Raw genomic sequence first — 14,353 nt, forward strand, 5'->3', positions numbered from 1 at the left:
TTTCATTTCTGGGCTGCCATACCATCTCAAAGGCAACATAGCCAATCTGGCAAAAAAACATTTACAAAAACAGAAATTGGCAAATCTTATGTTTGAGCCTGTTACTTTCCAAATCACCATAAAACCTGTACTTGAGGGGTACTGTTGTACTCAGGAGACATTACTCTACACAAATGAGTTTTTTTTTTTAGAGCAGTAAAATGTATTCTACTGATCATCGGTGAAATGGCAGTTTGTGTGAAAAATGCAAAAAAACTACTAAAAACACCAACTTTCGCCAGGATTTGTGACTAAGTGGCTACTAAAGACTGGACATACCCTATTTTGAATACCATGGGTTGTCTACTTTTACAAATGGTATGCCATGATGGGGTTCATTTTCATTCCTGGGCTGCCATACGGTCTCAAAGGCAACATAGTCCCAGCAAACCAATCTGGCAAATTTCAATGTGCAATCATGGAAAAGGTGAAAGCCCTACATTTGACCCCTGTAAGTTTGCAAAATTCCATAAAACCTGTACATTGGGGGCTGTTACTGTTGTACTCAGGAGATGGTGCTGAACATATATTGGGGTGTTCTCTGTCAGTAACCCATAACAGGAACTGAGAATCCATGAATAATGTACAATGTGAGTGAAAAATAACACAAAAAGATGACTACCCAAATGTTTGACAAAGACTGGTGGTAGAATTAGTGCATGGAAATTGTTAAAATACCACCATTTGAAATACCCTCGGGTGTTTACTTTTCAAAAATATATATGGTTTGATGGGGGTAAATTACATTGGCCAGTATGGGTCCAAGTTGGGAAAACTGGAATGTGCACCCTCTAAATAAGGTATTTTAGCCCTTAGAGAACCCCCCACACAAACACACCTATCCATGGGTGGTATCACTGTACTCGGGAGATGTTGCTGAACAGCGTTCTCCTGTTACTTTTGTACATATTATTGTGTTGTATATATTTTTATATATTGTATTTTTATATATTGTGAGGTGTGGCCTTTATTTATCAGATTTCTTTGTCCCAGCATATCCCACAGATGTTCAATTGCATTGCGATCTGGGGAATGTGGAGGCACTATGGTGCAGCATCCTGTAACACATTTATTTTATGCAAAAGCGTTGAATATTTGAGTATGCAAAAATATAGCATATTAATGAGGCCAAAACCTATCAAACTGAGTGAACAGTTGATGTACACACGCTAATACCTACATCAACAGTGCGCACGTTTATTCTCACTATATATCATAAAGAAAACATATGCAGAAGAGGAGAAATTAAACCAGGTTTCTTCTACTTCAAGAAAAGAAAATGCAATATCTGGTAATAAAAAGCTAAAGTCAGTTTTTATTCAATGGAATCAATTAGAAAGAAGTTTTCGTCACTTTGCTGTTTTTTGAGTTGAAATAAAAGTAATAAATGTTTTTTTGATTGTGTGTGTTATATTGAATTTTATTTAGATTTAATTCTTCCCCTTCTTCTTGCCTTAGGAAGACATGAAACTGAATGGTACTACATCTGCCTGCTGACCACGATTCCACAAAGCTATATAAGATCTTAATGTACAATTTGTATAATGTTATTGGTACTTGATACCTGGCTATGTGTCAATAAATTCTCATTTAAACTGCTAGAAATTCGATTGTTTGGGGGCGGAATATTTCAAGGAGAATGTGTAAATTAGGTTTAAACTAACTTGTAGGGTTTACTAAATGGGAAGTCTTGCGTTTTCCTTCATGGCTATGCACATTCATCTATTATTATTGCCATTTATATAGCGCCAACATATTCCGTAGCATTTTACAATATTATGAGAGGGGGGATTTAACTATAAATAGGACAATTAAAAAAAAAAAAAAACTTACAGGAACGATAGGTTGAAGAGCTCAAATGAGCTTACATTCTATAGGATGTGGGGTGTATAACACAATAGGAATGGAGATTGCAATCAAATAAGGTGGGAGTGAAGCAGAGCTGGAGGAGAGAGTAGAGTACTGCCCTATAGGAGAGAGCAAGAGACAAGTATGTAAGGTAGAGTTTACTCTGGGAGGCCATACGCTTTCCTAAAGAAATGGGTTTTAAGGCACTTCTTAAATGATTGAAGATAGGGTAGAGTCTGATGGTGGTAGGCAGGCTTTTCCATAGGAAGGGAGCTGCCTGCGAGAAGTCCTGCAAGTGTTAGTTGGCCGTACAGGTGCAAACAACGGACAGCGTGACTCTCTCTCAAATGGAATATGACTGAATTCCCATTACGGATTGTGATACTGTTTTTTGGGGGTTATACATAGATAGGTGGAGAATTGGTATTGAAATAAGGGTGAGTGTGATTGAGCTCCTGTACTCAAAGTACCTCCACCAGGTCAGCTTCTTCTCTATCAGAGGACACTAGAATGCTTAAAACACAGTCATGAAGCTTGACTGGGGTATCTGAGGACCTCTTCCACGAGACAAGGCTGTAGTTCTCTCTCCTTTCAGGCATCTATCAACAATCCTCCTTCCAAGTACTGCCATTACGAAGGCACTCATGCCTCTAAAGCCTAGCTTTTTGTTAACACATCCCATGGATCAAGAACCAGTACAGCCAGCCAAAAGGCCTGAAAAACTCTGTTACTAAAGTTCCCAAACAAACAAGACATAATACTCTTCCATTTGGAACTAACACGTAATACTTTTTTTTTATGCAGGACTAGCCCCCCCCTACCCGCATTATATTAAACTTGTGGCGACACCCAATTCAATACTTATAAATCTAAATCAAATAGAGAATCATACAGGAACACATACTCAATGAAAAATGTATAAAGTTGTGGGGAAGACATTGACTAGAAATGATCCCTGTATGTAGACACCATATCATGCAAATCATAGAGTCTTGCTATTTAGGTTGTGCAAATAAGTCACAACCAACAGATGAAGCTGTACAGGCTTGAAAGAGCGTTTACCAACAGGTGACCTGCACAGGCTCCACAGCCAAAATCAACCTACTTGGGCAGGAGAGCTCACAAAACAACAATACACTATACTATAATGGGCACAAGGTGACTTAAACATAAGAGGCATCCTGGGACCTATGTGAAGTGTCCGTCTTGTGCTCCCAGTGTTGGTGACTTCTGTCACGAGTAATTGCATAAGGAGCTCAGTTTCTGCAACAGCAACAAAACACAAAACTTCAAGCAAAAGAAAAATTGGGGGTTTTGCTAGTTTTCCTTAAGTATCCAAAATGTGTATATAGTTGGGAACCAATTGTTCCTGTAAATATTTTTGTTCACAGGACGTTGAGTAATATTTCACCTTTTAATATAAAGGACTTCACAGCTATCGTTCTGTGCTTCTTTAAATAGCTAAACTGGCAGCACAAAGGCAGCAGTAGACATGTTGACAATACCATGGTTACCATTAACATTCTGTTGCTACAGTAACATCAGAAATCTTTGTCTGTGTTTGGTTATGTAGAAAGTTATAGATTAGTCCTATGGCCTAAAGCTACAATTGGCAGGTTGTGAAAAGCAGTCTGGAAAGTAGGGTAATCGGATTACTTCCGCGTATATTTGCTTAGCAGAAAAAGCAATAAAGCAATCATTTTAACAGTCTTTTTCCAAAGCCATGGTTTGAAAATGACAAGCTTGTCCGTGTTCATTGATATCCCGGAGGCGTCTTGTGAAAAAGAAAACTTACTCGATAAAGCTTTTGCAAATGATACAAATGCTACAAAAGTATTTCTCGGGCAAAGAGGTAAAGGGTTTATGTTAATATTTTTAAAGGACTGTACTTCAGTCCTAGTTAACTGTTTCATTATCATTAACCAACTTATGTTGATTTATTTTCTGTCTACACTTGTCTTTTTTTTAATAAGAGAAAATCTAAAAATTCACGTGTTGAAGAAACCATTGATAAAAGTAACCAGAAAATATTAATTTTAATCATGCAACTGTATCAATGTAACAACTTTTAAGTGAGAGAAGATCATAACTGCAGTCATTTAAGTAGCCCAGTATTGTCTGATCTGCGCTGTCTATACCAATTTGATCAAAGATGTGTATGGGTTGTGTGCAACACAGTCAACATGGACTGAACTCTCTCTCCTCCCAGAGAGTTAGTTGAGCCACAAAGAGTGAAGCCGGCTGTGTATAAACCAATATGAGTTACAGTCTGACTGCTATTCGTTACAGAGCAATTTCACTCATCTTACATGAGCAGTGAAACTACATAAAGGGATTGGTTAGACAGGGCTTTCTAAGATGAGATTTGACCCTTCAGACCAGAATGAAAGGCTCCTAATTAGTGGCTAGTAGGTGACTAATTGGTGGTCAGTGAGGCATCTGCCTGCAGCTGATGTTCAAATGATGGTAATGTACTAATAAAAACACATTTTATTATTTTTTTCTTTATTTTATAAAAAAAAATTACAAAAATATAAATATTCATTTTAAAAGACAGATGGTCGTTCTATTGGTCTGATTTATCTCTCTTTTTCTCTGTGTGAATACCTACACACCAAAATGTAGTTAATTGAAAACTGAATTGCAGAATTTAGGTAAGAATAGCTGATTTGGAAACGCTTTCAAACTCTGTCAAACTCTGTTACAGTCACAACTTGGCAACTATTTTGCCTATATTTAGCAATTTACTATAATTTTGTGTTTAGTGACAGATATGAACTAAACTGGAAATAGTGGATAAGTGGTGAAGGAATTATAACTTTTAATTGCAAATAACTGACTTGGAAAAATATGTGACTTGGAGATATTTTTGAAATCAACAGTTTTTGCCAGAAATATGTCAATTCTACACAATCCCAGACCTCATGAATATCCCTGAAAGGTCATGTCCTCTCTCAGTATACGACTACTGGATGGTTCTCAAAAGAAATCACAAGTTTTAACACACAAGTCTAACAAGTCTGTCACAATGGATTTAGAGTTGTCCCTTCAAGCAAGCAAAAAGCAATCTGCACATTCGTTAGAACACACTAATCACATGTTTTCTAATGAGCTCATGCTCAATCTTCAGTTCCTGTGCACAATTTTAACAATTTGTGGTAATTTAGTAAGCTCAGACTTTGGAGAAACATAGCAGGGCAATTTGAGGGCAAATTGTCAGTTGCCATAAACTGATCCTGAATCGAAGCCCATGTAAATCAGCCTAAATGGCCCTAAAAGAACTACTAGCTCAATGTTAAATTTTTTCAGCAGTTTCTTGAATTTATGTATGCCCAATGCTTGCATAAGAGCTGCCCAGTCCTTGGCATACTAATAGGCACTAACCCCTTATGCTCACATTTATTTAGTCAGGAAGCAAGGACTTTGTAATCATGCCACAGAATTGGGCATCATCAGATATATAATGAGTTTGCTTTTATTTATTTATAAAATATTTTACCAGGAAAGATATGTTGAGATTTCTCTTTTTTTTTGCATTGCTCTGGATTATATTTCAAGAGGGGGGATTGCAGGCATATTATTCATGGAGGTGGCCTGAAGCTCGAGCATTTAGAGAATTTAAATTCTAATTTTTTTGCTGACACCATAATGCTCTAAATTTAGTGAACACATTCTACATGTTTCTGACAAACTCACCCCTGACTTACAATTTGTTTTTTAATTTGGTGATTTTCACAGAAATGTTTTAATTCAGAGGTCAAGCATTCTCATGAACAAGTGCGAAACATACCCGATAAACCTTATGTGGCCTTATATGGATGCTGGGAATATTCTTTTTTTGAGTAGACTAAATAAACATATTTCAATTAGGAATTAATTACTCATAGCTTGATAATGAATGCACAATCTTTATTTGATTGTACTCACTGCAACATTTATATATAACTCTCTAGGGGATCATTTCAGCCCTCTCCCATTTGTCATAAACTTGCAAATAACCACTTTTTTTCTCTGTAGTATTTTTGTCTGAAAATGGACATCCATGGGTTCCTAGGCCAGTACAAAAAGTTTGTCTTCAATTACTCAATGATCCAACGCTGAATTATGAAATTGAACAAGGACTGGGACCATCTTCATTCATCGATGGAGCTAGCAAACTAGTTTTTGGGAGATGCAACATTGCTCTAATGGAAAATAGGGTATTTATTAACCTGATATATGTTTATTTATTAGGGTCTTTATTAAACTTCTAAATGTTTTCTACTGTGTAATTACAGCAGAGAAATTCACTATTTGACAGTAATTACTGAGAGTTAACTGATATTCCCTATTTTGGGATTCACAACTTGACTAAAAAATGTTTTACCCATATGAGAGTCCCTACATTAAATTGGGCTATTGAGGTAATGATATCTTTTAACTGAGAAGTAGGATTGTACGTGTCATGAGAAGGGATATAAGGTACAAATGCACACCTACATTCACACACTAACCCTCCATACAAAAACAACCATACATTTATAAGATGGCTCTCTGGACTAAAACACATCTGCATTCCCACGCACTAGCCCTTCAAAGAAATATACCGTTCTGTCAGTGATAGGTGTGCATTTGTACCCTTTACCAATTCTCCAAAGACTCTCTAAACTTAAGCATAGGGCAATATTTTTATTTTATTGAATTATTTATTTTACATTGCTCAGCTGTTTATCACAGCAACCTCCTTTTTCCATACGCTGCTCTCTTTAGTCATGATCTCACCAATGGTCCAAGTGTACCTCTAGCAGATTAAACAAGTATTGTCAACTTATTATATAAGTATGTAAGAGTTAGTGGCACATGAGTGTGACTAGTGAGAATATATTTTTGAAAGCGTGGCATCTGTGTCAGTGGCTAATAAGGCAAGCAAGACTAATTAGAGATGTTGTGGCTAATTCATTGTGTGAGAATGAGCATGCCTAGTTATATATGCTATATAATAGTAATAAGAATTACAATTGGTATGACTCATTTAGTGTGTATGTGCCTGTGAAAGTCAAAATGTGGCTAGTTACTTGTAAGAGGCAGAGTGTGACTTATTAGGTATGTTTGTTAGGCAAAGTATACTTAGACACATTCACATGCAAATATATACAGATATTTATATATATATATATATATATATATATATATACATACATACATACACTAGATATACATGTAAGACACATCTGACTAGTAAAATAGGACTTGAAATATACTAATTGCATGTCTTTCTTATTCTTCTCACTCTTTAATTATTACTCCACCCCCTTCACCCAAGTAAATATGTAGAGTAGGCTGGGTGGGAAACATTTTGTGAAATATGCATCAAATGGCTCCACATGAAGTTGAACTAACTTGTATTTAATAATTTGCAATTCTCTATGTAATAATTAAAAAAAAATAAACACTAATAAGGAGCTCATTATTGCTAATATTGTACAAAATAAATGTAAAACTAAACCACCTGCAGTGACTCTTTAAATAAAATTATGGCATGTTAAATTTTTTAACTGTGGGAATTTTTTTTACACCAATTTAACAGGTTGGTGGTATACAAACGTTGGGTAGTACCGGAGCATTAAGGGTTGGAGCAGAGTTTCTGGTACAATGGTACAACACGAATGTCCAAAAAAAGGCAGTCTGTCTGATGTTATCTACCTGTGGTGAGTTTTATAACACCCCCTGCCTTTCTCCCCCTGTTGTAATATCACGCAAATGTATTATATGAAATCAATGTAGGTGCTAAATATAAGGCAATTCAAGTTTATATGTCTACTAAAAACCAACCAGCAATATAGAAGGTGTGGTAAACGTTTGGTATATTCTACATAAGATTATGAAATGTATCTGCTTTGTAGCAAATTTGTTGTGTCTTCTCAAATATTACTAGTATTAGCCTCTTCCTTCTTCAGCTGCTTTGAAAACATGGAAACTATGATTATGCAATGCTGAGTGCAAATCTAGCCAACCTGGACAGGAGTGATTGACTAAGAGTCAGTGGCATACATACAATCCATGGGGCCCTGGTGCGAAACTGATCCATAGACATAGAGACACATACATACACACAGACACATACACATAAAGAGACACATACATACACACAGGCAGACACACATACACACACACACACACACACACAAGACACACATACATACAAACAGACACACACACACATACAGAGACACGCAGACAGACACACACACACACACAAACACACACACACACACACAGACACACAATATAGAGCCCTCTGTCTCCTCCTTTCTTTGGTGACTGTAGTGTCCCTTTAATTACAAAGGGTTCAAACGTAGCATTTTAATGAAGAGGATTCATACTAGCTTTGTTACAATATGATAAAACAAAAAACAGCATGCTTACTCTGTGTGAAATAAATTGTAGCATAGAGATTGAATAGTCCCATTCCTGCAGTTTAGATGCTGTGTCTGTGCAGCAAAGATAACTAAGATTACACAAATCCTCAGGTACTCAAGGGCACAACATAAAGCTTAACTTTTATTTAAAAAACAAGAAAATTATAATAATCAATTTGTGAACGATTTAACCCGTGAAAAACAGGCTCCAAATGATCCTAAATTTGACAAAACAGCTGAAATCCAAATCCGAAAGTTAAAATACAGGCCTGCATTGCTGAAATCCAGACCTGTATTTGAAAGGCCGGACTATTTCACCCTGTCAGCACTATCAGCCAGTAGGCAAATAGTTAAAAGAAAACAAACCAAACATTGGCAGTATGAGGCAGTGGCGTACGCATGATCCATGGGGCCTCGATGCGAAAATTGATCCGTGCCCCCCCACCCCCGCGCTTCCTCTGCCACCCCCTGCGACCGCGGTATGTACGTCAGTGCATGCAGATACACATACACTTAAAGGACCACTATAGGCACTCAGATCACTTCAGCTCAATGAAGTGGTCTGGGTGCCAGGTCACTCTAGTTTTATCCCTGCAGCTGAAAACATAGCAGTTTCAGAAAAACTGCTATGTTTCACTGAGGGTTAACCCAGCCTCTAGTAGCTGTCTCACTGACAGCCGCTAGAGGCGCTTCCGTGATTCTCACTGTGAAAATCACAGTGAGAAGACGCTGGACGTCTATAGGAAAGCATTGAGTAATGCTTTCCTATGGGCGGTTTGAATGCGCTGGAGAAAGGTAAGTGCTGAATGGGTTTTAACCACACACACACTTTCACGAACAGACACGTACACACTAGCTAACAGACACACACATTTACTGACAGACACACGCTCAGTGACAGACAGACACACATACACACTCACTTACAAAACATACACTCTCACAGACAAACACACACCCACTAACAGACACCAAACAGACTCACTAACTGACACACACAAACTAACCAACCCACTTAGTAACAGACACACACAGTAACACACTCACTGACACACAATAGCAGACACACACTCAATAACAGACACACACAACTAACATACTCAGTAAGACACACACACACTGACACACAAAAACTAACACACACACACACACACACTAACACACTCACATTTAAAAAAGAAAAATGTAATCCCCCAGCCTCCCTACCTTTGGGAGTGCTGAGGGGATTCCAGATTTCCCTGGGGTCAGGTGGGGCTGCTGGGTGGCTGGTCCTGCAGGCTGCGAGGACGCACTGATCCTCCAGTTCAGCTCCCCGCGTACGCGCCGCTTAGTGATGCCGGAGTCGGAGTGACGTCATATTGCGTGCGAGGGAGCGGGGCAGGGGCAGAGAGCGCTCAGTAACACAACAGTAATCCCCAGGAGAAGAGACTGGCAAACTGGCATACATACCAGGTCGCAGGGCGGCATGCCATTGGTGTGAGGGTTAACCATGTGGCAGTTGGCCAGTGTTTTCTAGCCAGCTACTACAGCTAAAAAAAATAAATTAAAATAGTCTATGGGTCCAATACGACAACCTTCTAACTATAGGGATAGAACCTCCCATATACCTCCACTCACTATGCTGTAGGTGGAGGGATATCTGCTAAACAGTGAGCAGCCAGCACTGTGGTGGTTCTGATGCTTGGAGTCCCTTGGTACCATTCTCTGGTAATGTAGCAAATTGTTTTGTAATGGTTTGCCTCTCACCTGGGTCATACCATGCCCCATGCCTTTTGTCATGCTGGCTGTCCCAAATCTGGCTTCTTCAGAGATGTCATTCCCCCCAACCCCTAGGTCATTTATTGGCTGAAACAGTCCACTGAGTGTTCTCTGCCATGAAGAAGTGTCTCTCACATTCTGGGCTGGCTTATGACGTTGCTGGAGGTAGAGTTACACTTCGGGCAGTAAGCTGCTATACCACTAGAATGCAAGTTCGTTTGAACAGGGCTCTTGACAATTTTTTTGGCGCTTCCTATATAATAATTAATAACTGTAGTGTTTCTTACTAAAACGCTGCATATACAGGGTTCCTACTCCATGACGCTGAAGTGGTCATGGTTGTGACAAAACTACATACTTTCTTCCCCAAGTTACTTTCCCTGAAACACCGACCACCCCCCTGGCTCATTAAGTTCAAAGATAACCACAAAATGAAGTGCTCTCCCTGTGTGGCCACTGTTCGTATAACCGAACAACACGTGCTGGAGAAAACGGCAGCCATCTTGTCACACATTAGCAGGTGGCGGGACTTGGTCATCGAGTGTCTGGAACTCTAAGTCGGACACTTGACCACGCTAACACCAGGCAAACTTCACAAACACCTGCTTCGTTCCACAACAAGCCAAGAAAGTGCTGTTTGGTACGTTTGTTCGCACAAACAAGGCGAACAAATGCTACCTATGAGCCAGGGGAACTGTTCGTCCTTTTGTTTGGTTTGGGACTCTTGAAATGGACCGACCGCTATCACTGAAACTCTGGAACTGATTTGGTCAGACACCTCATGAGCGGTCGGTCAAAACTTTACCCCGGTGGCGATTTGATTGCATTTGTGGGATCTGAGCACTATTTGGACAACTTTTGCGGTGAGATCCAAGTTATGCGGGGATATAATATTTATGGGGGTTCCTCTATGTCTTATATATGGTTTTTTAGTTTTTTATATTTTATGTTTTATGCACAGTCATCCTGACTAAGAAATTTATGTGTGTGTTGTGGGAGTGTTATGGGCGTGTTTAACTGTATCCCTGATGTTTATAAAAGCAGGCCATCTGACCAGAATAAAATATTCCTGTTGTACCCTTCATCATGTCTCAACTGATGTTTGGATATGTGACTGACGAACCGCTGGATTTACTTTATGCAACTTGGATTTCGGGAAGGGACAAATCAGCGCTCCATGTTAACGGGTTATAATCAATAAGTCCCTAGCCTTTAGGGAGCATATGAACGAACGGTATATGAAATACCAAGCGTTCATTACAATAGTGTTTTGATTAACCCTTTAAAGGTACTTTAGTGAATTATTGGGCCCTCTGGATGCTTGGCAGATACTTTCCTTTGCATTATTGATAACATGGTGAGCTCTCATATAGTACACCTGTCATAACTAAAATTAACTAAAGTGCCTTTATAGAGCATTGCATTTCATTTGTACTTTGGTTGAAATATCATTTTAGAGTTTACATTTATTGCTATTAAAATTACATAAGGCTTAACAATTACATCCACGAGGACCTGTGTATGGAGCCAACCTATCACCAAGTGACAAAGTGCATAGCATAGCACAACTCCAAGCATACACCCACTTTGTGTGATGCGGACCATGATATTTGGGGGTGGGATGCCATGTTGTTTGAGTAGCAAACATGCTTAAAATAATTACAACCTTTCAATTATACCTTTGATGGTGATTTAGAATCCACAATGTATCCAATAAACGTATGCCTATTTAATCTGTCAATGAAGTGTTCACTACATCTTTTGGGAAATTCAGTTTACTGAGATAGCTGAAACTAGCTAATCTAGCCCCCATTTAAGTCCAAAGGTAATAGATCAGGAGGTCCATCTTATGTTTGCATAAAGTTCCTTCCCTTCTTTTTTTCCCAATATATACTTTTAATTAGTTTATAGTATAATAGAAATCATTACAAAAAGGAAAAGGGATTAATAAACATAATATTCCTTACATTTAGTCATAGGTGCATACAATGAAATTTGCTTGTAGCAATACAGTTGTATATTTCTTGTTGACTTGTACAGAGATAGGGTTGGCCGACAGTCACAACACACATAGTCAAGACGCATTGTGGGATAGTGTTACCAACTCGCCTTGATGCGCACCGAGTCTACGTGGCCAACGAGTTTGACTTACAATATACCTTGTTGAATTAGCTACAAATTATCGTTACCACCATACCTTCTCACAAAGGAATGAGATATGTACCATTATTTCGATTTAAAGCAAAGGCAGGAAAAGTGTGAAAGTGTGATACAATCAGGAAGAGAAAAGGGGGGGGGGGATTGGTTTCAGTCCAGAGGTTCAATTGAGAGTATGACCATAAGTTAAAAATATAAAATATAGTTAATGTGACTGCACTAGGACTGGCTCCATTGTGCAACTATCTATCAGTCATCAGCCCTATTAGTTTGGTATGTCCATTCAGGGAGAGTGCAATACACCTAGTCGCTCAATCTACATCCTGAGCAGTGAAACAATAAAATAGTTAAAGGTTAAAGTGTGTTAAGTCCGGAACTGGGACCCATGGACAACCATGTGGGATTATGAAGGAATTGATCCTGAACCATATCAATTGATCCTAAACCATATCCCATGCTCCCCACAGTTGTTAATGGTAGAACAGCTTACCCTGCATGTTCAAGGTCATTTTTTCATATAAGCATATGGAATCTACTCTATGGATCATTTCTATTAGAGTTGGGGAAAGAGTACCTTTTCAGTGATGAGCAATGCTAATTTTTACTCCTACTAGGAGATTCAAAATGATTGTTCTATTCGGCATAGATACAAGGCCTGGGAACATGTGATGCAGGTAATATTCAGGCAATCTGGGCAGATTAATACCAGAAGCTTTATCTATTAGGGCTGTTATTGAATTCCAAAACTGCTTTAGCGCTGAGCATTCCCAAAATTCATAACTGAGAGAGCCTATATCTTTTTGACATCTCCAACATGTCTGTGAGAGTAGGAGAGGTACCAAATACCATCTCATCAGCAATTTGGCATGTGCTTCCCACAGGGATAAGCTTTTGGAAGCAGCCTTAGTGTATCTGATGGCCTCTAACCATGTTGAGAACTGGAACGTTGAGTTGCTTCCCTTATAGTGTAACTGCTAGCATAATTGGACTGTGTTTCCAGTTTGACTATTTTGGTCTATAATGTTGTTTGTCTAAGTGTCTAAATGTATAACAGAATTCCACAGCAAAAATAGTCACACTAATGTGTCTTTAAATTACAATAAATGTATTTCGAAATCAGTTTGTATAAATAATATACATAGTTCTTGTTCTGTGTTACATATTAGCTGCATGAATTGTTATTAGTAAGTCACCCAACATTTCTCAGAACAACCATACAAGTGTACACACCCGCAATTACATCTCTAACATTAAAGTGTCTCTCTTTGTTCATTTGAAATGTTGAGAGATTTGCACACAGGCTTGTTAACGACTGACTTTTTTTGCTTTTCTTTTTACTGATTGCCATTGGAATTATGTCACTGCTATTGTCTGTGTACAGAATTAACTTGCTGTAATAAACTGACTTAGGATTTGACCTAGGAAATCCTACTTTTATGGGAAAAGTCAGTTTTGTTTGTTGAACATGTCAATGTCTTAATTAACTACTCTTTCTGTAGTGATGCACATTGCCTTTAAAGACTTATAAAATTAAATGTTTAAAAGATGAAATTATTATATTTTACAGGGTGATTTAATAATAATGATAGCATGGCAATATCCCATTTAATGTATCTAAAACAGTGATAAATGTGTATTTTCCGGTTTTATCACGAGGCTCTGTGGATGCTTAAATATTCAGAATTATACATACATATGAGATGATTCACTAAAACATACATTTGCACTGTTTATGTCTGTTCACCTAAAATTCACTATTTGTGCCAACAGCCAAACTGATGATAAAATAAACAAAATTGCGCTGAAATATAACAAAATGTAATTAGCCATCAATTGGGTCCATATATGATCAGGAATTAATTATTGAATGATTCATGAATGAACCATGAAATAAAGAGGCCTGGTAGTAGGTCATATTAGTGTAATGCCCAGAAACCCTTCATAATGGAAGCTTTATCGTTACAGGATAAATGACATACAATTAATAACATACAAAATAATTATATATCTCATACCTGTATGAAAATTCATTTAGTCATTGCTGAAAGGGAGCTGGCATGTATTATAACAGCTAATTCAAATATTTTATTATGTAAATGCTTTATGCAAATTTGTATAATCTGATGTAATGGATTCATTTAAAGAGGCTTTCT

The 14,353-nt window shown here is 38.0% G+C and overlaps 1 protein-coding gene across 1 annotated transcript in view; it reads left to right on the forward strand.

Annotated features, from left to right (window-relative positions):
* Nucleotides 1-3,516: 3,516 nt before the first annotated feature.
* The window catches only part of LOC134601098 (aspartate aminotransferase, cytoplasmic-like), a 70,110-nt gene continuing 59,273 nt past the window's right edge, over nt 3,517-14,353 (forward strand). Inside the window, exons 1-3 of the mRNA XM_063445529.1 lie at nt 3,517-3,739; nt 5,905-6,086; nt 7,454-7,574. Of these exons, the coding sequence (XP_063301599.1) occupies nt 3,622-3,739; nt 5,905-6,086; nt 7,454-7,574 (421 nt within the window). The 5' untranslated portion in view covers nt 3,517-3,621. The remainder of the gene's footprint in view (nt 3,740-5,904; nt 6,087-7,453; nt 7,575-14,353) is intronic.

Source organism: Pelobates fuscus, chromosome 3 (genome assembly GCF_036172605.1).
Source record: "Pelobates fuscus isolate aPelFus1 chromosome 3, aPelFus1.pri, whole genome shotgun sequence".
Classification (NCBI taxonomy): Eukaryota; Metazoa; Chordata; class Amphibia; order Anura; family Pelobatidae; genus Pelobates; species Pelobates fuscus.